The sequence below is a fragment of the Cetorhinus maximus genome, chromosome 3 (assembly GCF_964194155.1).
Source record: "Cetorhinus maximus chromosome 3, sCetMax3.hap1.1, whole genome shotgun sequence".
Classification (NCBI taxonomy): domain Eukaryota; kingdom Metazoa; phylum Chordata; class Chondrichthyes; order Lamniformes; family Cetorhinidae; genus Cetorhinus; species Cetorhinus maximus.
The window spans coordinates 60,467,338-60,494,518 of NC_135881.1; the positions used below are offsets into that span (position 1 = coordinate 60,467,338).

The 27,181-nt window shown below is 44.0% G+C and overlaps 1 protein-coding gene across 1 annotated transcript in view; it reads right to left on the reverse strand.

Moving 5' to 3' along the window:
- The window catches only part of itga8 (integrin, alpha 8), a 277,429-nt gene that overhangs the window by 212,133 nt on the left and 38,115 nt on the right, over positions 1 to 27,181 (reverse strand). Inside the window, exon 7 of the mRNA XM_078538452.1 lies at positions 21,648 to 21,773. Coding sequence (XP_078394578.1) covers positions 21,648 to 21,773 — 126 coding nt within the window. The remainder of the gene's footprint in view (positions 1 to 21,647; positions 21,774 to 27,181) is intronic.

The following is a 27,181-nucleotide window of genomic DNA, read 5'->3' on the forward strand; positions in this document are numbered from 1 at the left end:
CCACACCACATGGACTGCAGCGGTTCAAGAAGGCAGCTCACCACCACCTTCTCAAGGGCAATTAGAGATAGGCAATAAATGCTGGCCCAGCCAGCAAAGCCCACATCCCTTGAATGAATAAAAAAAAGCACACTCACAAGGCCATCACATATACAACTCACTCACTGCCAGCTCAAGGGACATCACCACTCACTCTCTCACAACATCTTCACATCTCCATCTGGGCAATCTCCTGCCTCCTCAGCCCTCTCCATCTTGAGGCCATTTGCACAGGTCAACACATGTCCCCACACACACCCTGGGATCCCCCATCCTTCCCCAGTAATGTCCTCGCCCTGCAGCCTCTTCCCTTGCCTGAGGCCACTTCTCCCCCTTCCCCAAGCAAGCCCTAGTGCTGCTGCCATTGAAAAACCACCCCCACCTTACGGCTGGTCTGATAGGTAGAGACCTGCCTGTGGGCCCCCCTAAAAATGATGTGGTGCTGCCTGTGAAGTCTGGAGCTGATGATTGCAAGTGCTGCCCAAAGCACGCCGACGTGCTCAGATGATCCAAAGTGGGGCGTTGATTCCGGTGAGCTGAGTATTTCCAGCATTTTCTGTTTTTACTTAACATGTTACTAACTGCATTATGGTTCAAATACTTGACTATGGAGTGTTGCTCACAATCAAACTGAAAGTAGAATTTAAAGTAATGGTACAGGTTTCTGAATATTTTGTGCTCAGCATTTCTAAGAATCTGGAAACTGTAGGGATATCCATGTGTATAATCATTGACTGCATTTGGCACCATTGATGTCTTATGCGATGGAAACAGATGGGAAAGTATCAGAAGAAATAAGTAAGCAATTTTGGCACTGTACACTATTTGGATGCTAAACTGCTGTAATCCTTCCTGTTGAAATAGGCATGCTTTCCAGCAGTTGGGATTCTAATTAAATTAATATATAGTTGATTGCCTTCTGACCTTTTGGGAGTTGTAATTGTGTAACTGTAGCTGCATGGTAAAACTGCTTAGCCACTTCTTAGAAACTTTTTACAGTTCTTCTTAGGTTACACAAAATAGATGACAACTTTTAAGCCTTAAGATGACGACCAAGAGCTGCATCGCATTAGGGGAAGTGGTTGTTGGAAGTAGAGTTGTCAGCTTGTCCAATTTGGAGTATACAGTACACCTTTGAATGGGTTCTTTCAAAAATTGACAGCAAAAGTTTTATGGTGAAAATGCAAATAATGTTTTCCACATATTTCTGGGTCCTGTAATGGTGAAGCCCTTATTGTTGGGAAAAAGATGCCATCATGAATGAAGCAAATGTGAGGCTCAATTCTGCTTCCATTCCCGAATCCATCAACAACCTGTTCCATTGGTAATCTGTAGATTGGTAAGATTGTAAATCAGGAAATGGAAAGGAGGGAGAGAGGAACTCAAGAAAATGACAATCACCAGGAAAGTGCTACTGGGCAAATTTTTGGAGCTGCGGGCTGACAAATCCCCGGGTCCTGATGGATTTCATCCTAGGGTCTTAAAAGAAGTAGCTAGTGAGATGGTTAATGCATTGGTTTTAATTTTCCAAAATTCCCTAGATTCGGGGAAGGTCCCATTGGATTGGAGAATAACAAATGTAACTCCTTTATTCAAAAAGGGAAGGAGACAGAAAGCAGGAAACTACAGACCAGTTAGTTTAACATCTGTCATTGGGAAAATGTTAGAAGTTATCATTAAAGACATTATAGCAGGGCACTTAGATAAATTCAAGGTAATCAGGCAGAGTCAACATGGTTTTGTGAAGGGAAAATCAGGTTTAACCAATTTATTGGAGTTCTTTGGAGAAGTAACATGTGCTGGGATAAAGGGGAACAGGTGGCTGTACTGTACTTAGATTTCCAGAAGTCATTTGATAAGGTGCCACATCAAAGGTTATTTGATGCACTCATAGTGTAGGGAGTAACATATTAGCATGGATAGAAGATTGGCTAGCTAACAGGAGACAAAGAGTAGGCATAAATGGGTCATTTTCTGGTTGGCAGGATGTAACGAGTGGTGTGCCACAGGGATCAATGCTGGGACCACAACTTCTTACAATTTATATAAATTACTTGGATGAAGGGACTGAAGGTATGGTTGCTAAATTTGCTGATGACACCAAGATAAGTTGGAAAGTAAGCTGTGAAGAGGAAAGACAGAGGCTGCAAAAGTATATAGATTGGTTAAGTGAGTGGTCAAAGATCTGGCAAGTGGACTATAGTGTGGGAAAGTGTGAAATTGTCCATTTTGGCAGGAAGAATAAAAATGAAGCATATTATCTAAATGGTGAGAGATTGCAAAGCTCTGAATTGCAGAAGGATCTGGGTGTGCTAGTGCACAAACTGTAAAATGTTAGCATGCAGGTACGGCAAGTAATTTGGAAAGCTAATAGAATGTTATCATTTATTGCGAGGGGAATTAAATACAAAAGTAGAGAGGTTATGCTTCAGCTATACAGGGCAATGGTGAAACCACATCGGGAGTACTGTGTATAGTATTGGTCTCCTTACTTAAGGAAGAATGTAAATGCATTGGAAGCAGTTCAGAGAGGTTTACTAGACCAATACGTGGAATGGGCAGGTTGTCTTATGAGGAAAGGTTGGACAGGCTAGGCTTGTATTCACTGGAGTTTAGAAGAATAAGAGGCGATTTGATTGAAACATATAAGATCCTGTGGGGTCATGACAAAGTGATTGTGAAAAGAGCGTTTCCTCTTGTGGGAGAATCTATAACTTGGGGTCACTGTTTCAAAATAAGGGGTTGCCCATTTAAGACAGATGAGGAGGGTTTTTGTCTCTCAGAGGGTCATGAGTCTTTGGAACTCTCTTCCTCAAAAGAAAGTGGAAGCAGAGTCTGACTATTTTTAGGGCAGAGGTAGATAGATTCTTGATAAGCAAGGGTATTGGGTTTGGATTTAAGGTGATTTGAAGGATTAGAGGGGACATGAGGAAAAACTTTTTCACCCAGTGGGTGCTGGGCATCTGGAATTCACTGCCCAAATTGGTGATTGAGGTTGACATGTTCAACATTCAAAAGGTACCTGGATCTGCACCTGAAGTGCTGAACCTGCAAGGCTACAGATCAGGTGCTGGAAATTGGGATTAAAATGAGCAGCTAGTTATTTTTCTTTTCTCTCTTTTGAGCTGGCAGAGACACAATGGGCTGAATGGCCTCTTTCTGTGCCATAACTTTTCAATGGTTCTATGTGTAGGCGGGAATGTGGAGTTTAAGTTACAATCAGATCGGCCATGATCAGATTGAATGGCAGAGCAGGCTCGAGGTGCCGAATGGCCTATTCCTGCTCCTAATTTGTATGTTTGTATGTAATAAAGGTGTCAATCCTAGATTGAAAATGCGACTTTGATAACATCCAAGGGACAGGATCACGTTTGGACCAAGGCTGTAATGAGGTCTGGAGCCAAGTGGGCCTGGCAGAAATTAAATTGATCATTAGTAAGCAGGTTATTGTTGTGTAAGTGCTGCGTGATAGCAATGTCGATGACTCCTTCCATCGCTTTGCTGATAATTAGGAGTAGTCTAATGTGGCGTTATTTGGCCAGATTGGATGTGTCCTGTTTTTATTCGACAGGACATACCCTGGGCAATTTTCCACATTGTTGGGTAGATGCTAATGTTGTAGCTGTACCAAATCAGCTTGGCTAGGGGCGCGGCTTGTTCTGCAGTGCAGGTCAGTACTACGGCTGGGATGTTGTACAGATTCATACCCTTTGCTGAATCCAGTTGATATGGCTCTGAGTATGGAAATTATAAAGACAAGATGTCAAAATACTGAGTTGCCCATGTTACCTCACAAGCTTATCCTCATTACCCATATAGTGACAAAAATGTTAACATGTTGGTATAAAATGTTGACTTTAAAATGTTGAGGTGAGCTCCAATCTTATTCCTTGACCGTGCAGTCAGAAATGCAGCTTTACCAAATTTACAGGTAAGAAAAATGTTCAGTTGACTAAATGGTATTGATGCATTCTGGGAAAACTGGGTATATTTCACATATCCTGACTGTCTATTCCAAAACCAGCTAACAGAGTCACAGTATTGCGTGGAAACAAGAAGTCAAAGTCCAGGCTTTTATTATAGGCCGAGGCCTTAAAGTAAAAACTTTAATGAAATACAACAATTCAGTGGATAAATGCACTCATGTGATTTTGAGAGAAGTAATTCTTTGAATTAGCAAATGTTGTTTAAAATTTTATTTTGGAAACTGAAAATTTCAGTTCCTTAGATAAACTATTTTTGTCAGAAGCATTTTGCTCAGAAATCCTACTGAAGCAACACCTAGTCAGCGGAATCTTCTGGGTGTCTCGTACACTTCTGGAAAAAGCGGCAAGACACCCACGCTGGCTCTTAGGAGGAAGGCCCGCCTTGTCTTCTGCCCATGAGGCAGTTACAAGGATAGTGATAGTGGTGGGCCTTCCTCCTGACTGAGGGCCCCAGGATATATTGGCCCGCCCACCTAGAGCAGCCGGCCAATCAGTGGCTGGCAGCTCTTGCACTAGCCAGCGCCATGGAGGAGGCTGTGGTTGCCGATGGAACAACACCCCCTGGAATCCCAGGATTGTACAGCTCCTCAGGATAAAGTGCTGCTGAGGGCGGCAGACATGGAGGAAGGTGGCCATGGCGGGTCAGCAGCAAGAGCGAAGGTTGCCATCAGTGGCTGCCCCCTGTCCCGTGTCCATGTTCTTGCTCCTGTACAGATTAATGCAGATTGAGGGCCATCCCCAACCTCCAGCTGACATGCAGCCTGCGCAGTTTTACCAGTCATTCAAGCCGCATGTCGGCAGGCTGGCCTGGAGCTGGGAAGATTGCATTGGAGGTGGGAAGAGGCCCTTAAGTGGTTATTAATTGGTCATTTAAAAGGGCTCAAGTGAAGTCGGGGCAGGAAGGCCGACCATGGCCTTCCTGCCCAGAACTTACTTATGGTGGAGGCGGGAAGGTGTCGGGTATCGGTCCCAATGTCAACCCACCTAATTTTCAAGTCCTCCCGCCTCCTGTGAGGGCAGAAGATTCCACCCAGAGGTATGACAGGAAATGATTGCAGAGCAGTTTTCCATAGAATGTATGATCCACGTAAGAATTTTAATACATTATTTAGCTAGATAATGCATTTTCAGGTTGAAATCTTTACTCCATAAAAATATAGTTATTGGAAGGTAATCTACAGACTATGGTTTATTACATGATATGAATCTAAGCAAGTAAAAGTGAGCTTCTCTAATGGTTCAGCAGGATGTGACAGTGAATAATTGAGCCATACAAGCAAAGCTGGACAGTTCCAGACCTGATTATTGGGCTACGCTGAATTAGCCGATCTGAGCCAGGGCAGTGATGTGGATACAATGGGCCTCAGTGCCCTATGTTTTCTGGGGTGAGGGCAGGGTGCTGTATGGGTTCCCATTCTTGCCTTCTCTCCAGAAAACCCAGCTGTTAAGTGTGTACAGGTAAGTAAAGAGAGGATAGGATTAGACTGGGATGCCCTCTACAACAACTTACAGTCAAGTAGCCTGGCAACAAACGCTATGCTAGTTCAGGTTAAGGCTTGAGGATAAGCAGCATTTGTGGAAGCATATTCCAGGTAACAGATGAGAAATTCGGTTAGTGAGCATCTGTCTTTTGGGCACCACAAACACCTGTTCAGTGTACATGCACACTAGTGAGGTGGATGGTGCTAAACATCATGTTGGTGATGGCATTAGCGTGCACACAGTGAATGTCTGCTGGAAGCATGCAGAGTAGGCAATTGTGACATTAATCAGTCTGTAACATTGACTTGAACTCATCCAAATGTGATATCAGTAACCACAATCCTAATTTCCCACTCACAAACAGCCTCACACCTGACCTTGTCGCTGTCACTAACTAGAGCATCCATTTGACCGCAATGTAAAAATAAAAGGCACCACAAAATAAACATTCTGAACCAAATTTATATATAAAATCATGTCATATTACATACAAAAGTCAATAAAGTTAGTGCCTGTCTTCTTTGAGTATTTCCTGGTTCTAGCGCTCCTATGTAGTACTACCTCAATGGCTGTAGCATGGTTGGTGGAAGGCTACTGACTTTCAGTGGAGGAGTCTGCAGATGGCCTTGGATGATAAAGGCATAGAGGGCCTGGCTGTGGGCTGCACCATCCCAGTTCCAGGACATCACTACAGCAGTTCCTCAGGGTAGTGTCCTCGGCCCAACCATCTTCAGCTGCTTCATCAATGACCTTCTTTCCATCATAAAGGTCAGAAGTGGGGATGTTCACTGATGATTGCACAATGTTCAGCACCATTTGCGACTCTCAGATACTGAAGCTGCCCATGTCCAAACGCAGCAAGAGCTGCACAATATCCATACTTGGGCTGACAAGCGGAAGTAGCATTCGCGCCATATAATTGCCAGGCAATGACCATCTCCAACAAGAGAGAATCCAACCATCAACCCTTGACATTCAATGGCATTATCATCGCATAATCTCCCACTATCAACATCCTGGGGGTTACCATTGACCAGAAACAACTGAACTAGCCATATAAATACTGTGGCTACAAAAGCAGGTCAGAGGCTAGGAATCCTGCAGTGAGTAACTCACCTCCTGACTCCCCAAAGCCTGTCCACCATCTACAAGGCACATGTCTGGAGTGTGATGGAATACTCCCCATTTGCCTGAATGAGTGCAACTTAACAACACTCAAGAAGTTTGAAACCATCCAGAACAAAGCAGCCACTTGATTGGCACCCCATCCACAAGCGTTCACTCCCTCCACCACCAACACACACTGGCAGCAGTGTGTACCGTCTACAAGATGCACTGCAGGAACTCATTTAGATAGCACCTTCCAAATCCACGACCACTGCCATCTAGAAGGACAAGGGCAGCAGGTAGATGGGAACACCACCAGCTGGAAGTTCCCCTCCAAGTCACTCACCATCCTGGCTTGGAAATATATCGCCGTTCCTTCACTGTCACAGGGTCAAAATCCTGGAACTCCCTCCCTAACAGCAGTGTGGGTGTACCTACACCACATGGACTGCAGCGGTTCAAGAAGGCAGCTCACCACCACCTTCTTAAGGGCAATTAGGAATGGGCGATAAATGCTGGCCTAGCCAGCGACACCTACATCTCATGAATGAATTTTTAAAAATCAGCATCAGAAGCAGCATTCTGGGCTAGCTGCTTAAGAGGCAACAGCAAGGGCAGAGTGTTATATGTGGAAGGCTGAATGCTGTCTTCCTGAGAAAGAACAGCAGCTTTGTATTCCATGGAGAGACTTCCACACCCTCAGGGCAACACCTCAGCAACCCTAGCAATCTGTTGAAGGACAGATTGCTGGTCTGCTGTGACGCCCTGCAAGACGCTTTGCACACTGTAATCCACAGCTATAATGGCAGCAGTCTGAACTTGCAAGACAGCAAGATGATCATCTCCTTCAAGAAAGGAAGGATTTTTTAAAAATTGGATTTAAAAAAATGAACATAATTGGCTCATTTATGCATTCAATATAGGGCTGAAATTACTTGTTATTGTTACATATCACTCGCAAAACCTTTGCTCCTTTATAATATAATTATAATGCAAAAGAGGCAAATGCAAGGTGAGAAAAAACTTTTTCACACAGCGAGTAGTTAGGGTTTAGAATGCACAGCCTGGAAGTATGGTGGAGGCAGGTTCAATTGAGGCATTCAAGAGGGCATTGGAGGATTATCCAAATAGAAATAATGTGCAGGGTTACAGGGAAAAGGAAGGAAATTGGCACTAAGTTAAAACGCTCAGAGATGGTGCAGACAAGATGGGCTGAATTCTTCTACACTGTAACAATTCTGTGATTCTGTAATTTAGCATGTTGCAGTGCCCCCCTTCCACAATAGGCTGTCAGTTTCTATAATTTCTTTTAAAATCAATTTGTGTATGCATTAGCTCCTAGACTTCTAACTATTGCTTCAAGAGAGCACCTCACTTGCATTTCAAGTGGATTCTGTCTTGAAAATGCAGAGTATGGCGCTTTCTCACCTATTTAGGTGCTCCTTGGTGTCAACAAATAAACTTTTTATTTTGCCTATTTCTACATTCTAAGTATTTTAGTAAAGACAAATATGGATTGTCACATCTGGCTAGTTTGGTTCAACACCATTAATGCATGTCAACTCACAATGAGCGCAATGGTCTGCTTCAATTCAACAAGCAACAGCTGCGTCTGCTTAGCTGCACCTATGCCAGTAACTTTGTTGTGTAAATAGAAAGGTCCCGTATCTCAGGAAGGATGTGCTGGCCTTGGAGAGGATCCAGAGGAGGTTCACGAGAACGATCCCAGGAATGAAAGGCTTAACATATGAGGAATGTTTGAGTACTCTGGGTCTATACTCAATGGAGTTTAGAAGGACGAGGGGGGATCTGATTGAAACTTACAGAATACTGAAAGGTCTGGAAAGAGTGGATGTGGGGAAGATGTTTCCATTAGTAGGAGAGACTAGGACCCGAGGGCACAGCCTCAGAGTAAAGGGAAGACCTTTTAGAACAGAGATGAGGAGAAACTTCTTTAGCCAGAGAGTGGTGAATCTATGGAATTCATTGCCACAGAAGGCTGTGGAGGCCAGGTCATTGAGTGTATTTAAGACCGAGATAGATAGGTTCTTGATTGGTAAGGGGATCAAAGGTTACGGGGAGAAGGTGGGAGAATGGGGTTGAGAAACTTATCAGCCATGATTGAATAGCGGAGCAGACTCGATGGGCCGAATGACCTAATTTCTGCTCCTATGTCTTATGGTCTTATGATTGTGGCTTTGAATGTGTTGCTAACTAAGTGCAGATCATTTTAATGAGATTTTTTGATTTACATCTTGAGCAGATTAAGCTTGAAATGGGCAATAACATTTCTTTTGATAACCCAGATGTTTCACACAGCAAATCATAAAATTCCTATGCCGATATTATTTAAGGCCCAATTGTGTTGTATGATCTATTTAAACTCTGTATTAACTAATTTCCCCCAAACTGAATCTTCACAATTGGAGACCAGTAACTAGCAAATCCATCTTGCTCTTTAGAAAGTATCTGAAAAGGCCCTGCACCGAAGACATAGGAACATTAAACACCTATGTAATTATAAGAGCCAAACAGAACGGAATAGAACCATTGCTTCCAAGCAGAAAGTGCATACTAGTTATGAATACATATCGTTCAACTAGAATAGTTGTGGCTAGTGAAGTTCCACTGTAATTTCTAGCTACTCATAATATTAATGATGTTGACAAAAATACTTTAACCACATTACCAAAGAGATGTATAGAGATACAGAACTGTTAGGAGCAATTTATAATTTTTAAATTGAGTATATATATTTGTGTGCTAAGTAAGGTAAAAAGTTTCATGTAGGTTTGGTATGAGCTTTGTTGCCTGGATAGACCTGTGGCTGAATACATATATATATATATTTTTAAGATTAGCTTTTACAACTCATGCAGTTAAAGAGATGGGTTAAAAGAGGGTTAAAGACTGAAGAGAGAGTTCAGTGCGTGTCAGAGAGTAAAGACGGATTTTCAGCTCTCCGAGATAAGAAATACTACAAGACTACTAGAAGACTGAGTTTAGTGAACTCATGTGGTTGCTCTGCAGTTGAAGCAACAGTGAGTTAGAATATGATTTTGGGTGTCTCAAGGAGAGATAGGAGTTGGGTGAGAAGCATCAAGTGAATGCTCAAGAATTCACTGGAAGAAAATCATTTGCACATGCGGTAGTCCCAAGCAAGGAGCCTTTGTGTCAAGATAATGGTGACTCTTCATTGGTTTATGTGTCTGTAAAGATATTGTTGGAAATTGAATCATCTTGTGTTTGTATGGAGATCGTTCCTTTTTGTTTGGTGTAATTTTCTTGTTTAATAAATATTTTATTCTTTGTGTTAAAAGTTCATCTGCAGACTCCTGTGAATTTGTTCAGTAACTTTCCTCCCTGGTTTCTAAAAACAAAGTTAGGATCTATCAAGCCAGGTTTCGCACTGGGATCGGACTTGTCGAGTATCAGCTGGGATCATAACAGTACTGATAAATGTAAGTTATTGCATATAGGTGCAAAATCCCAAGGGCAATTAGGGATGGGCAACAAATGCTGGCCTTGCCAACAAACCACATTGCATGAAAGAATAAATGAAAATCAAAATGAGTACAGCCATGCAGGTTATTGAAGAGCCCAAAATACTTGAATCTGATAGTACAGTCATGAAAATTCTCTCCAATGCACAAAACAGCAATTGTCAAGGAAACAGGATGTATAGTGTAAGATATACAAAGCATAAATTCAAGGGAGTAATATTGTAAATAAGCAGGATCAAGATTACCACATGGTATGCTGCCTGGTGCCAGGGTGAGAGACGTCTCAAACAGGCTTGAAAAGATATTGGAGAGGGAGGGGGAAGATCCAGTATTGTGATCCATATCGGAACCAACAACAGAGGAAAGAGTAGGCATGAGATCCTGTTTGGAGAATACCAGGAACTAGAAGCTAGATTAAAGAACAAGAGCTCAACTGTTCTAATCTCTGGAATATTACTCAATTGAAGTACAAATTGGCATAGGGATAAGTGGAATAGGGGGGTAAACATCTGGTTGAAGTGGGGGGAATGAGGAGTTCATGGGATACTGGCACCAATACTGGGGCAGGAAGCAACTGCACCCTTGGAAGGGTGAACTGTTTGGGGACAAGGGTCCTAACAGAAGGGTTAAACAGGGCAGGGTGAACTTTAGGCTAGTAAATGGCTGGGAAGGAGGGCTCAGGTGAAAAAGGTAGTCCAACTAATAGTTTGAAAACAAACAAAAATAAAGAATGCAGAGTAACAATCAGAAATTATGCTTAAAGCACGACAAGTAAAGGGAAACGTTGTAAGGTGATTAAAGCAGGAGAGAGAAATAAGAAACATTTTACACACATTCAATCCCAATTTTAACAATCTGAAAGGGCATCTTACCTCTCCCAAGGGGCACATGACCTGCCCAAAAGTTGTCCCAGGACCATATCCAAAAGGGCACTCTACCTCTCAAAAGGGTACCACACCTCTAACATTCATACATCACGTTTCACACAGCTGGTCACCAAAATTAGACATGAGTGGAGGCAGCTGCCGATTTATATGGGCAGCTGTCTCTGTGAAATGTGGAAATCCCAACCCAGGCCATTCCCACTCCCGCAAAAATTGTAGGTACCCTGTTCCTGGGTGGGACTTCCAGATTTCGGTCTCTTCTGAAATTTTTGCAATGATGGACAGGCTCTCCGTCATTGCGAAAATCCAGGCCTGTGTGTATAATTAAGAAATAGAAAAGGATTTTAGACTGTAGTGGGAATTGCGTATCAGAAAGAAACAGAGTTAATGTTTCGAGTCTTCAAGTTCAGAGCTCTGGAGAAGGGTCATACAGACTCGAAATGTTAACTCTGTTTCTCTCCCCAAAGATGCTGCCAGGCCTGCTGAGTTTTTTCCAGTGTTTTCTGTTTTTCTTTCAGATTTCCAGCATCCGCAGTATTTTGCTTTTATATTGTTGCGTATCTGACCTCTGGTAATAGCTGTGTAGTGGTAGAAAGTATACATGCAGAGAATAAACAAGTATGTAGCATTGGCACGGTAGTTTGATAGAGGACATTAACTTTCATATAGGTTGGGATAAGCAGACTAGCTCATATCTGAAAGGTAGTGAATTTCTTCAGTGTGTGTTTAGAATACTTTACTGCCAAAACTCTGGCAAAATGGTGTGGAGGACAAGGGGGTAGCATCCTTGTCATCTTCCTGTTGTGTATACGGGAAAGATCACAGATGGGCATTTTGCCAGCAGAGGGACCCCCAAGTGGCAACAATGATGCCTGCTGTCAGCAACTCGCTTGATGGGGTCTGCCTGCCTGGCCCTAACTCCCCCAGATCCTACTTTTTTATTCATTCATGGGATGTGGGCATCACCGGCTAGGCCATCATTTATTGCCCATCCCTAATTGCCCTTGTTCAGGGGACATTTTAAGAATCAATCACATTACTGCAGAGGCCAGACCAGGTGAGGACATTAATGAACCAGGTGGGTTTTTATGACAGTTTTTATGGTCATCATTAGACTTTTAATTCCAGATTTTTATTGAATTCCACCATTTACCATGGTGGGATTCAAACCCGGGTCCCCAGAGTATTACCCTGGGTCTCTAAATTAACAGTCCAGTGATAATACCATTAAGCCACCGCCTCCCTGTGCATCTGGCTTTGAGGGTTCACGGCCATCGATGCGCCCTCATCCTGCAGGTGCAGCCCCAGTAATGGTCATCGATAGCAGTAGCACTCTGATGCTGTTGAGCCGTGGGCCCTCTGATTGGCTGGCAGCTCATGGGGGGCAGGTAGCCATCTTTAATAGGGCTGGCAGCCCCGGCAGCAGCCACCTACTTTAATCGCATTGGTGGAAACCCTGCTGCTTCCATAAAAATCCAGCCCAATATGTTGTAGATCCAATGAGTGGTCATGCCATATCAGATTAAGTAATGAGTAATCAGATAGATGCTCAAACATTTATATAATAGGGGTCATAATATGATGGATTCAATGCAGTGGTTGAGAGGGAGAAACATGAAACAGCCACTAAGATTCCAGATTTAAGTAATGCCGACTTCAATGGACAGTTTCTGTCTCATCCCAAAGTGAACAGGGCAAATCTGTTAATGGATACAATGACAAAAGATAAGTCAGAGTTGTTCAAAAAAGAATTTAATGGGATACAAAACCAGTTAACATCCCTAAGGGCAGAAAATCTACTTGCCAAAAAAAAAAACAGCCATGCATGACTGAAGAGGCAAGTGCAAAAATAAAACTAAATGAAAAAGCACATAAAATGTAAAAATAGCACAGATCCTGCCAAATGAGAGATACAAAGGGCAGATAAGGCTGACTAAAAAGATAGTAAAAGTTGCAAAAGGACAGTGTGAAAAGAAACTTGCAAAGGATATCAAAATAAAGATTTTTTTTAGATATATTTGATAAAAGTGTAGTCAGGAGCAATGTGATCCCCTTGACAAGTGCTTATGGTGATAGTGTCAATGAAATTAAGGAAGTGGCAGAAATGATGAATAATTCCTTTGCGTCAGTTACAGTAGAGGAAGTACGTGCCGGACCTCCCAAGGAAACTAATACTATTTCAGGGAAACAGGACTTACCAAAATTAACATAAGACAAATAACAGTAATGAAGAAAATTGCAGGTCCCAGAATTATAATCTTCCAAGGTTCACTTGATTTGGGAACCATCCCTATAGATTGAAAAAATTGCAAATGCCATTCTGCTATTTAAGAAGGGTGTGAGAAGGAAAACAAGGAATTATATCCCAGTTAGCCTACCATCTGTTCCCGGGAAATTACAAGGGTCTATAATAAGGATAGGGTGAACGAACCCCATGAAAACATTCAAGTGATCAGAGAGCCAGCACAGGTTTGTAATAGGTAGGCCATACTGAAAAATTAATTTAATTTTTTTGATGAGATGAATAAAATAATGGACAGAGGATTCTCATTGGATGCTATTTACATGGACTTCCATTTTACCTCTCATAAGAGATTGTTAGCTAAAGTTGAAGCTCATGGAATTGAAGTGCAAATTATTGACTTGCTTGGAAAATCAGCTGAGTGATAGGAGACAGGCAGTAGGGATAATAGACAGGACCTCCAACTGAATGTGACAAGTGGTGTCAACTATTCACCTTATTTATTCACAACTTATATGATAGGATAGAAGGCCACACATCTAAGTTTGCCCATTCAAGATAGACAGCATTGTAAACAATGTAGATGGAAGCATAAAATTACAAGGAGATATTAATAGGTTATTGAATGAGCAAGTGGATTTCAAAAATAGGCAAATGTGAGTTCACCCATTTTTGACCTTATAAGATAGAACAGTACGATCCAAATGGTGAAAAGTTACAAACAGTGGAAGTCCAAAGAGACCTGAGGGTTCTTTTCTTTTATTATCCGTTCATGATATGTGGGCTTTGCTGGCTGGGCCATCATTTATTTCCCATCCCTTGTTTCCCTAGAAAAGTTGATGATGAGCTGCCTTCTTGAACCGCTGCAGTCCATGAGGTGTAGGTACACCCACAGTGCTGTTAGGAAGGGAGTTCCACAATTTTGATCCAGCGAAAGTGAAGGAACGGCGATACATTTCCAAGTCAGGATACTGTGTGGCTTGGAGGGGAACTTCTAGGTGGTGGTGTGCCCATGCGTCTGCTGCCCTTATCCTAGATGGCAGTAGTCATGGGTTTGGAAGGTGCTGTCTAAGGAGGCTTTGTGAATGCATCTTGTAGATAGTACACACTACTGCCACTGTGCGTCGGTGGTGGACGGAGTGAATGTTTATGGATGGGGTTCCAATCAAGCGGGCTGCTTTGTCCTGGATGGTGTCAAGCTTCTTGAGTGTTGTTGAAGCTGCAGTCAGAGGCAAGTGGAGAGTATTCCGTCACACACCTGACTTGTGCCTTGTAGATGGTGGACAGGATTTAGGGAGTCAGGAGGCGAGTTACTCATCACCGGATTCCTAGCCTCTGACCTGCTCTTGTAGCCACAGTATTTATATGGCTAGTCCAGTTCAGTTTCTGGTCAACGGTAACCCCCAGGATGTTGATTGTGGGGGAATCAGCGATGGTAATGCCATTGAATGTCAAGGTGTGATGGTTAGATTCTCTCTTGTTGTAGTTGGTCATTGCCTGGCATTTGTGTGGCACAAATGTTACTTGCCACTTGTCTGCCCAAGCCTGGATATTGTCCAGGTCTTGCTGCATTTGGACATGGACTGCTTCAATATCTGAGGAGTTGCGAAGGGTGAACATCGTGCAATCATCAGCGAACATCCCCACTTCTGAACTTATGATGGAAGGAATGTTATTGGTGAAGCAACTGAAGATGGTTGGGCTGAGGACACTACCCTGAGGAACTCCTGCAGTGATGCCCTGGAACTGGGATGATTGGCCTCCAATAACCACAACCATCTTCCTTTATGGTAGGTATGGTAGAGTTTTCCCCCTGATCCCCATTGTCTCCAGTTTTGCTAGGGCTCCTTGATGCAACACTCGGTAAAATGCTGCCTTGATGTCAAGGGCAGTCACTCTCACCTCACCTTGAGAGTTCAGCTCTTTTGTCCATGTTTGAACCAAGGCTGTAATGAGGTCAGGACCGGAGTGACTCTAGCGGATCCCAAATTGAACGTCAGTGAGCAGGTTATTGCTAATAAAGTGTCGCTTGGTAGCACTGTTGATGATACCTTCCATCACTTTGCTGATGATCAAGAGTAGACTAATGGGGCGGTAATTGGCTCTGTTGGATTTGTCCTGCTTTTTGCGTACAGGACATAACTGAGCAATTTTCCACATTGCTAGATAGATGCCAGTGTTGTAGCTGCACTGGAATAGCTAGGGGCATGACAAGTTCTGGAGTGCACGATTTAAGTACTATTGCCAGAATACTGTCAGGGCCTATAGCCTTTGCAGTATCCAGTGTCTTCACCCATTTCTTGATATCACATGGAGTGAATCAAATTGCCTTAAGACTGTGGAGCCTTCTGCTGCAGTGAGTTGTTTAATTGTCCACGACCATTCACGGCTGGATGTGACAGGACTGCAGAGTTTGGATCTGATCCGTTGGTTGTGGGATCACTTAGCTCTGTTTATCACATGCTGCTATTTGGCATGCCAATGATCCTGTGTTGTAGCTTCACCTCATGCTGACACCTCATTTTTAGGTATGCCTAGTGCTGCCCCTGGCATGCCCTCCTGCACTTTTCATTGAACCAGGGTTGATCAGCAGTAAGGAGAGATGATATCTTGGAAGGGGCATCGAATGAAGCTTTGTGGGTAGAGTTTAGGAATAAAAAAGGGGCAGCCACATTGTTAGGTGTTTATTATAGACCCCCAGATAGTCAGCGGGAAATTGAGGAGCGAATATGTGCACAATTTGCGGAGATATGTAAAAACAATAACAATAGGGTAATTATATTAGGTGATTTCAACTTTCCCAATGTTAATTGGGACAGACATAGTGTTAAGGGCTTGGATGGAGTGGATTTCTTGAAATGTGTACAGGAGAATTTTTTAGGTCAATATGTAGAGGGTCCAACAAGGGACGGCGCAGTGCTGGACCTAATTCTGGGGAATTGAAGCCGGACAGGTGGCAGAGGTGGTGGTGAGGGAGCATTTTAGTGATAGCGACCACAACATGGTACAATTTAAGCTTGTTATGGACAAAGAAATAGACAAGTTGCAAAAAATGTTTTGGATTGGGGGAGAGTGGATTTTATTAAAATAAGGCAGGATCTGGCCAAGGTAGACTGGGAACAGCTACTTGTGGGGAAATCTACAGAAGAGCAGTGGGTGGTGTTCAAAAAGGAAATGGGGAGGGTACAGGCTCAACATGTTCCCCCTAGGGTGATAGGAAAGAGTAACAAGCCCAGAGAACCATGGATGACCAGAGATATTCAGGATATGATGAGAAGGAAAAGACAGATGCAAGGGAAGCAAATCATTAGTGGAGTACAGAAAGTGCAGGGTGGAACTTAAGAAAGCAATTAGGAGAGCAAAGAGGGGATATGAGAAAGCTCTGGCTGGGAAAAGTAGGGAAAATCCCAAGATATTCTATAAGTATATCAATGGGGAGAGGATAACCAGGGAAAGAGTAGGGCCCATTAGGGACCAAGGGGGCAATCTATGGGTGGAGCCAGAGGACATCGGTAGAGTGTTGAACGAATACTTCACATCCGTCTTCACCCAAGAGAATGAGGATGAAGATATCAAACTCAGGGAGAGAGACTGTGAGGTTCGTGAGCAAATTGATATAGGGAGAGACAAGGTATTGGAGGCGTTGGCAGGCTTAAAAGTGGACAAATCTCCAGGACGGAATGATTTGTGTCCCAGACTGCTGAGGGAGGCAAGGGAGGAGATCGCAGGAGCTCTGACCCAAATTTTTAATTCCTCTCTGGCCACGAGGGAGGTGCCAGAGGACTGGAGAACAGCTGATGTGGTTCCGCTATTTAAGAAGGGTTGTAGAGAGAAGCCAGGGAACTACAGGCCAGTGAGTCTCACATCAGTGGTAGGGAAACTATTGGAGAAAATTCTGAACGAGAGCATCTATCTCCACTTGGAGAGGCAAGGCTTGATCAGGGATAGTCAGCATGGCTTTGTCAGAGGGAGGTCATGCCTGACAAATTTGATTGAATTTTTTGAGGAGGTGACCAGGTGTGTCGATGAGGGTAGTGCAGTTGATGTAGTTTATATGGATTTCAGCAAAGCCTTTGACAAGGTCCCACATGGGAGACTTATAAAGAAGGCAAAGGCACATGGGATACAGGGTAATTTGATAAGGTGGATTCAAAATTGGCTTAGTTGTAGGAGACAAAGGGTGATGACACAAAGCTGCGTTAGTGACTGGAAACCCGTGTTCAGTGCCGCACCTCATGGATGTCCAGTCTTGAGTTGCTAAATCTGTTAGAAATCTATCCCATTTAGCATGGTGGTAGTGCCACACAACATGATGGAGGGTATCCTCAATGTGAAGACAGAACTTTGTCTCCACAAGGGGTGGTCATTCCTACCAATACTATCATGGATATATGCATCTGTGTTAGACAGGTTGGTGAGGATGAGGTCAAGTATGTGCTAGGTCCCCTATTATTCATCATTTATATAAATGACATAGATGACTATGTGGGGGGTAGGAGTAGTAAGTTTGCAGATGACACAAAGATTGGCCGGGTGGTTAACAGTGAGGTTGAGTGTCTTGGGCTACAGGAAGATATAGACGGGATGGTCAAATAGGCAGATAAGTGGCAGATGGAATTAACCCTGAAAAGTGTGAGGTGATACACTTTGGAAGGAGGAATTTGACAAGGAAGCGTTCAATGAACGGCATGACACTAGGAAGTTCTGAGGAACAAAGGGACCTTGGCCTGTGTGTCCATAGATCTCTGAAGATGGAGGGGCATGTTAGTGGGGTGGTGAAAAAGGCATATGGGACACTTGCCTTCATCAATCGAGGCATAGATTACAAAAGTAGAGGGATCATGTTGGAGTTGTATGGAACCTTGGTGAGGCCACAGCTGGAGTACTGTGTGCAGTTCTGGTTGCCACATTATAGGAAGGATGTGATTGCATTGGAGGGGGTGCAGAGGAGATTCACCAGGATGTTGCCTAGGATGAAATATTTAAGTTATGAAGAGAGGTTGGATAGACCTGGATTGTTTTGGTTGGAGCAGAGAAGACTGAGGGATGACCTCATTAAGGTGTACAAGATTATGAGGTGCATGGACAGGGTGGATAGGGAGCAGCTGTTCCCCTTAGTTGAAGGGTCAGTCACCAGGGGACACAAATTCAAGGTGAGGGGCAGGAGGTTTAGGGCGTATGTGAGGAAAATCTTTTTTACCCAGAGGGTGGTGACAGTCTGGAATGCACTGCCTGGGATGGTGTTGGAGGCGGATTGCCTCACATCCTTTAAAAAGTACCTGGAAGAGCACTTGGCACGTCATAACATTCAAGGCTATGGGCCAAGTGCTGGTAAATGGGAGTAGGTAGGTAGGTCAGGTGTTTCTCACGTCTCGGTGCACACTCGATGGGCCGAAAGGCCTCTTCTGCACTGTGTGATTCTATGATTCTAATCCCCCAACTCGATGGTAATGGTAGAGTGGGGGATATGCCGGGCCATGAGGTTACAGATTGTGTTAGTGTACAATTCTGCTGCTGATGATGTCCTACAGCACCTCATGGATGTCCAGTCTTGAATTGCTAGATCTGTTCGAAATCTATCCCATTTAGCATGGTGGTAGTGCCACACAACATGATGGACAGTATCCTCAATGTGAAGACAGGACTTTGTCTCCACAAGGGTGGTCACTCCTACCAATACTATCATGGACATATGCATCTGTGGTAGACAGGTTGGTGAGGATGAGGTCAAGTATGTTTTTCTCTCTTGTTAGTTCCATCACCGCCTGCAGCAGACCCAGTCTTGCAACTAAGTCATCTGGGACTTGGCCAGCTTAGTCAGTGGTGGTTCTACCTAGCCACTCTTGGTGATGGACATTGAAGTTCCCCACCCGGAGTACATTCCACACTCTTGCATTCCTCAGTGCTTCCTCCAAGTGGCGTTCAACATGGAGGAGTGCTGATTCATCAGCTGAGGGGTTGGTGGGGGGGGCGGACATTGGTAATCAGCAGGAGGTTTCCTTGCCCATGTTTGACCTGATGTCATGAGATTTCATGGGGTCCAGAACCGCTGTCAAGGACTCCCAGGGCAACTCCCTCCTGACTGTATACCACTGTGCCGCCACCTCTGCTGGGTCTGTCCTGCTGGTGGGACAGGATGTAGCCAGTGATGGTGATGGTGGTGCCTAGGACGTTATCTGTAAACTATGATTCCATGAGTATGACTATGTCAGGCTGTTGCTTGACTCATCTGTAAGACAGCTCTCCCAATTTTGACACAGAAGTCCAGATGTTAGTAAGGAGGACTTTGCAAGGACAACAGGGCAGCGTTTGCCATTGTCATTTCTGAAGCCTAGGTCGACGCTGGGTGGTCCGTCTGGTTTCATTCCTTATTATTGACTTTTTAGCGGTTTGATACAACTGAGTGGCTTGCTAGGCCACTTCAGAGGGTATGTAAAAGTCAACCACATTACTGGAGTAATCTGCAAGCCAGACCAGGTAAGTATGGCAGATTTCCTTCCCTAAAGGACATTAGTGAACCAGATGGGTTTTTCCACCAATCGACAATGGTTACATGGTCACCATCAGACTTTTAATTCCAGGTTTTTATCGAATTCAAATTTCACCATCTGCCATGGTGGGATTCAAACCTGAGTCCCCAGGGCATTACCCTGGGTTTCTAGATTACAAATACCATTACGCCACCGCCTCATTAAAATGTTATGAACATGCGCAAAAATTAATCAAAAAGGCTAATGGAATGCTCACCTTTAATACAGCTGGACTAAAATGCAAGGTGGCAAATTTGTGGAACAGTCCCATAAAACCCTGATTAGACCACACCTGTGACAGAATATAATGCCCTCCCCCATGGCAAGTTTGGAGGCATGGGGGCATTTAATCATGCAGGAGGGTGGTGGGTGGGCACCCCGCCGCCTTCCCACCTCTATCCCAGTCAAGTCTGTGCCGGATGTCATGCGGGCAGCCTTCCTGCCACACCGCCAATTTGAACCCAATTGCCCACTTAAGGGCCTCATCCTGCTGCTGCTGGTAGTCACCCACTGAGAGCAACCCTCCTGTCCTAGCTGCTGGCACCCCATGATCCGCAACCCACGACTGCGCCCCCACCCCCAACTCCACTCCTGCTGTCACTCACCTGTGGCCTGGGTTCATCTGCGATCCTGGGTCTAGGGTTTACTGCACTACAGACAGCAGCCACTGCCTCCTGGTGGCACTGCTGAGCAATGTAAACTGCCAGCCTATGATTGGCCAGGAGTTCTCCTTGGACGGGACTTTCCTCTCCCACAGTACTTAATCCCAGGCAAGGCCTGTCGTTGCCCATTTAAGTGGCTAATTGGCACTTAATGTGGTAGCGGATCTTCCCAGAAAGAGGCGATGGGGAGCTCTCACCAGGAGAATCCATCACCTCCATGAAATATCCCTGGATTACTGTGAACATTTCTGGGCACTACACCTTAGGCAGGATATACTGGCCTTGGATGGAGTGCAGCATAGATATACCGGAATAATACCTGGGCTCCAAGGATTAAATTATAACGAGAGATTACACATACTAGAACTGTATTCCCTGGAATTTTGAATATTATGGAATGATTTGATCAAAGTTTAAGATATTAAAGGAGAGGAGATAGGGTCGATAGAAAGAAAGTATTTCTACTGGTTGAGGAATCTAGGACTAGGGCACATTGTCTAAAATCTAGAGGCAGAGTTCTTGGGAGTAAAATTAGGAAACTTCTACACACAAAGGGCGGTAGCATTTTCCACTTTTTAAATATGAGATTAATAGATTTTTGTTAACCAAAGACAATGAGAGATATGGGGCAAGGCAGGTATAAGGAGTTAAGTCACAGATCAACCATAATCTCATTGAATGGTAGAACAGGTTCAAGGGGTTAACTGGCCTACTCTGTTCCTAAAGGTAATTTGGACATTCCATCAAATCACTGAACCATGGAAGACTGAGAAAGCTCAATATGTTATTATGAAAATCATTCTGTCCAATTATAAGAATACAAGAAACAGGAGCAGGAGTAGACCATATAGCCCCATGGAGCTGGCTCTGTGATTCAGTAAGGTCATGGTTGAGCTTTTACGTCTACTCCTACTTTTTTGTCTTTCTCCCCCTAAGCCAACAAAAGTTAGATTCTTGAAAATTCTTTACATGGAACAAATAAACTGAACACAGGTTAATGAGGGAATGGAAGAAAACAGGTTTTATGCTGAAACAGGATGGATCCATCAAGGCTAATTAGAGGGAGCTTCGAGGGCTGAATGACCCCTTCTGAGTTCTACTCTCATTATATTCTCAGTAACATAATCTTTGAATTTAGCCTTCCGAGGAGCTCTTATAATGTGCTTGGTTCTGTTTATTGTGTGTTTTTATAAGTCATTGAGCAAGTCTCACCGAGGTAGTTGTCATCGTAATCAGCAGGAGCCACTCCGGTCTGCTGCTCTCCATTCACTCTCCGTTGCAAATCTCTGAAGTCATTTCCATTTAAAATTTCAAAAATACCAGCAGTAATCACCTGGCCTGTGTCCAAAATTAAAAAGACATAAATGAACCATAAACATATGTAATGTGCATCATATCACAAATGTTTATCATAAAGATCTACCATTTACAACATAAATGCAGCTTGAATATCCAGACTTCAGCTGTTAGCACAGATTGTTTCAAGTATCTTCTATCTAAAGGCAAAAATCAATGCAAACAATGTTTCTTAATCATTCCAGATGAGGTGAAACTAAACGGCTGTTATGAATCTCAAGTGAAATTATTTTGATTAATCTTCATTTACTTTCAAATGTATCTGAGCCCAGGATTCTAACTCACCCTCAATTCGCCATTGACAAAAATGTAAATAGTGTCAAATTCTTTTAAAGACTCAGTTGACTAAAAAAAAACACAGCCGCAGCCAATTCACATACCACAACAAAATAGCTGTCTTTTCTTGTTTCACTAAGGGATCCTTCCAGTCTGAGATTGTACATTTTTAGTCTATTGCTAATTTGGTGCAACACAAAAACGAGAATTTTGCCTCAGCCGCTGACAATGCGTGCATTGACAACCCGTATCTCAAACTAAGTTTTTACACAATGCGATCCATTAATTCATTAGTCTTTTAGGTGGTTTGTAAGTTTTCCAGCTAAAAGCCAAGAAGTAGTGAAACAACCATGTATTCACAAATATCCAAATGGTGCAGCATAATGTATCAGATTTTTAAAAATTCTTTCATGAGGCGTGGGCATCGCTGGCCAGACCAGCACCTATTGCCCATCTGTAATTGCCTATGAGAAGGTGGTGTTGAGCTGCCTTATTGAACCGCTGCAGAACAGGTGGTGTAGGTGCACCCAGAGAGCTGTTAGGAAGGGAGCTCCAGGATTTTGTTAGGATGGTGTGTGGCTTGGAGGGGAACTTGCACGTGGTGTTCCCATGCATCTGCTCCCCTTGTCTTTCGAGGTGGTAGAGGTTGCTGGTTTGGAAGGAGCCTTCGCAAGTTGCTGCGGTGCATCTTGCAGATGGTACACACTGCTGCTACTGTTCATCGATGGAGGAAGTGAATGTTTAAGGTGGTGGATGGGGTGCCAATCAAATGGCTGCTTTGTCCTGGATGGTGTCAAGCTTCTTAAGTGTTGTTAGAGCTGCACTCATCCAGGCAAGTGGAGTATTGCATCACACTCCTGATTTGAGCCTCGTAGATGGTGGGCAGGCTTTGGGGAGTCAGAAGTTGAGTTACTTGCTGCAAAATCACAGCCTCTGACCTGCTCTTGTTGCCGGAGTATTTATGAGGCTGATCCAGTTTAGCTCCTGGTTAATAGTAACCTCAGGATGCTGATAGAGGGGGATTCAGCAGTGGTAATGCCATTGAATGTCAAGGGGAGGTGGTTAGGTTCTCCCTTGTTGGAGTTGGTTATTTCCTGATACTTGTGTGGTATGAATGTTACTTGCCACTTGTCAGCCCAAACCTGAATGTTGTCCAGGTCTTGCTGCATATGGATATGGACTGTTTCAGTATCTGAGTTAATGTTGAACATTTGTGCAATCAGCAAACATCCCCACTTCTGAGTTTAAGATGGAAGGAAGGTCATTGATGAAGCAGCTGAAGATGGTTGGGCCAAGGACACTACCCCGAGGAACTCTTACAGTGGTGTCCTGAAACTGAGATGACTGACCTCCAACAACTGCTACCATCTTCCTTTGTGCTAGGTATGACTCCAACCAGTGGAGAGTTTTCCTCCTGATTCTCATTGACTTCAGTTTTGCCAGGGCTCCTTGATGCCATACTCGGTCAAACGCTGCCTTGATGTCAAGGGCAGTCACTTTCACCTCAACTCTGGAGTTCAGCTCTTTTGTCCATAACAAAAACAGAATTACCTGGAAAAACTCAGCAGGTCTGGCAGCATCGGCAGAGAAGAAAAGAGTTGACGTTTCGAGTCCTCATGACCCTTCAACAGAACTGAGTAAAATTAGGACAGGGGTGAAATATAAGCTGCTTTAAGGTGGGGGGGGGGAGAGAAGTTGGGGGGGGGCTGGTGGTTGTAGGGACAAGCAAGCAGTGATAGGAGCAGATAATCAAAAGATGTCACAGACAAAGGAACAAAGAGGTGTTAAAGGTGGTGATATTATCTAAGGGAATGTACTAATTAAGAATGGATGGCAGGACACTCAAGGTACAGCTCTAGTGGGGGTGGGGTGGAAAGACTGACAGGGCATTACAGGTATAGATTTAAAAATAATGGAAATAGGTGGGAAAAGAAAAATCTACATACATTATTGAAAAAAACAAAAGGGAGAGGGAAGAAACGGAAAGGGGGTGGGGATGGAGGAGGGAGTTCAAGATCTAAAGTTGTTGAATTCAATATTCAGTCCGGAAGGCTGTAAAGTGCCTAGTCGGAAGATGAGGTGCTGTTCCTCCAGTTTGCGTTGGGCTTCACTGGAACAATGCAGCAAGCCAAGGACAGACATGTGGGCAAGAAAGCAGGGTGGAGTGTTAAAATAGCAAGTGACAGGGAGGTTTGGGTTTGTTTTTGTTTTTATCTCTTTTGTCCATGTTTGGATCAAAGCTGTAACGAGGTCAGGAGTTGAGTGGCCCTGGCAGAACCCAAACTGAGTCATTGAGCAAGTTATTGCTAAGTAAGTGCTGCTTGATAGCACTGTCAATTACACCTTCCATCACTTTGCTAATCATCAAGTGTAGTAATTGCCCAGGTTGGATTTATCCTGCTTTTTGTGTACAGGACATACCTGGGCAATTTTCCACATTGCTGGGTAGATGCCAATTTTGTAACTGTACTGGAACAGCTTGGCTAAGGGCACAGCTAGTTCTGGACCAGAAGTCTTCAGTATTATTGCCTTTGGTTGTCAGGGCCCATTGCCTTTGCAGCATCCATGCCTTCAATGTCTTCAGCCATTTCTTGATATCATGAGAAGTTAATTAAATTGACTGGAGACGGGCATCCGTGATGCTGGGGACCTCCAGAGGAAGCCGAGATGGATCATTCACTCGGCACTTCTGGCTTCAGCCTTTTCTTTTGCACTGATAGATATTGGGAATGGTAGTGTATGGGTTTACAGCAGGATTTTCCACCCAGTGGACTGAAATTAATGGTGGCCCGCAGCCCCGCCGAGGCCATTCTTGGAGCCCCAGTGATATTTAAACCTGGACAGGCACTTGATTGCCTGCCATTGGGGCTCCTTGGACCTTCATGACATAAATCCATCTCCAAGAGCTCTTGGCCAATCAGAGCCTGGCAACTCTTCAGTAGCAGCAGCACCACTGTGGAGCAGTGGTCACTGTTGGTACTGCAGGAAGCCCAGGAGGAGGAGCAGCCATCAAGGCCCCAGAACCAAGGGAAGTGGGGCTGTCTCACCAGGTCCAGGCAGGCAGACCCTAGTGTTGTGAGGGATCAGTGTGGAGGGCAGGGGATTCTTCGCGCATGGTGGCCTTTTCCACTGGTAGGGCCCTCTATATGTAGAACACCAGCAGCAGGATAATGCCCTTAAAGAGCATTTTAAGGGTACTGGGTAGTGGCACCAAATGGAATTTTCCAGGTGGTAGTCAGGATTCCCCACAATGGCCAAATCCCAGTTAAAGCCTGGAGTCAAGCACCTGTTAGCAGACTGGGGGACCAGCACTCAAAGTAACTTTTTTTTTAAACACACCCCCTCACGCCTCCCCACCGAGGTGGTTGTGACTGCAAGATGGACACAGTTGTGACCGCACAGACCCCTATGAATCACAGTATCTTTACAGTGCAGAAGGAGGCCATTTGGCCCATCACGTTTTCACTGGCTCTCTGGAAGAGCATTCCATTCTGGCCAACATAACTCTCATCTTTATTATGGAAACTATAGTATGGGATAAATTCAATCATCACTTAGACAAGTGCAGGATAATTAAGAAAAGCCAGCACGGATTTATTAAGCGAAAATCATGTTTAACTAACTTGCTGGAGCTTTTTGAAAAGGTTGACAAGGGAAAATCTGTTGATATGAGTTTTTAAAAGGCATTTGATACAGTGCCATGCAACAGACTTGTGAGCAAAATTCTAGCTCATGGAATAAAAGGGAAAGTCGACACTTGGATATGAAATTGGCTGAGTGATAGGAAACAGAGTAGTGATAAATGGTTGCTTTTCAGATTGGAGGAAGGTTTGTAGTGGAGTTCCACAGGGGTCAGTGTTGGGACCCTTGCTCTCCCTGATATATATTAATGACTGTGGTGTGCAGGGCATAATAATGATACGAAAATTGGAAATGTTGCAGAGAATTGTGATGTCATTAATTTTGGCAGGAAAAATACGGTGAGACAGTATAAAATAAAGGGAGAGCCTCTAAAGGAGGTGCAGGAACAGAGGGACCTCAAAGTATACATACATTGGTCACTGAAGATGGTAGGGCATGTTGAGAGAGCAGTTAATAAAGCATATAGTATCTTAGGCTTTATTAATAGGGGCATTGAGTATAAGAGTAAGGAGATCATGTTGAACTTGTATAAGAAACTAGTTAGGCTTCATCTGGAGTACTGCGTCCAGTTCTGGGCGCCATACTTGAGGGAGGATGTGAAGGCATTGGAGAGAACACAGGAGATTCACAAGAATGATTCCAGGGATAAAGAACTGTAGCCATGAGGATAGAATGGAGAGGTTGGGACTGTTTTCTCTGGAGAAAAGGCGGCTGAGAGGAGACTTGATAGAGGTATTCAAGATCCTGAGGGGTATGGGCAGAGTAAATAGTAAGAAACTGTTCCCACTCAAGAGGACATCAAGAAGTAGAGGGCACAGATTCAAAATAATTGGCAAAAGAAGTAAATGTGATGTGAGGAAAAATTTTTTCACCCAGAGGGTGGTTGGAGTCTAGAACAAACTTCCTGGGCTGAATTTTCCCCCTGATCGGGGACGCACCGCCATTTTATGTGGATGGGCCAATTAAGGCCCGCCCAGCGTGAAGCTCACCCGGAATGCGCTCTGCGCTCCCTGTGCGGGTGGGGGAGAATTCCGGGTCGTTCCCTGCACTCTTTAACACATGTGCACTAAAGAGCGCAGAGATCTCCTTGAGGCACGGAGGTGCCTCAGGGAGATCAGTTTGACATGTGTAAATTTAAATAAAGGGAAATAAAAACTTTTAAAACATGTCCCCTCATGTGACACTGTTTTATTTTTTTTTTGACTTTTAAAACACTTCATGAAACCTCATCCCGCCCGTGGATGAGGTTTCATGAAAAATGCGAAGGTCGCCTGGGCTCTTCGCCTGTCCGCCAATCATAAGGTTGGATGGGCAGCTCAGCTAATTGAATTAATTACTATTTAAATGGCCTTAATAGGCCTTTGACAGTTCGGCGGGCGACGCCCACCGAACTGGAAATCTAAACGACAAATGGTGACATCGGGACGCCCGCCCGACGTCACCGCGCTTCATTTTACATGTCGGCGAGCAGG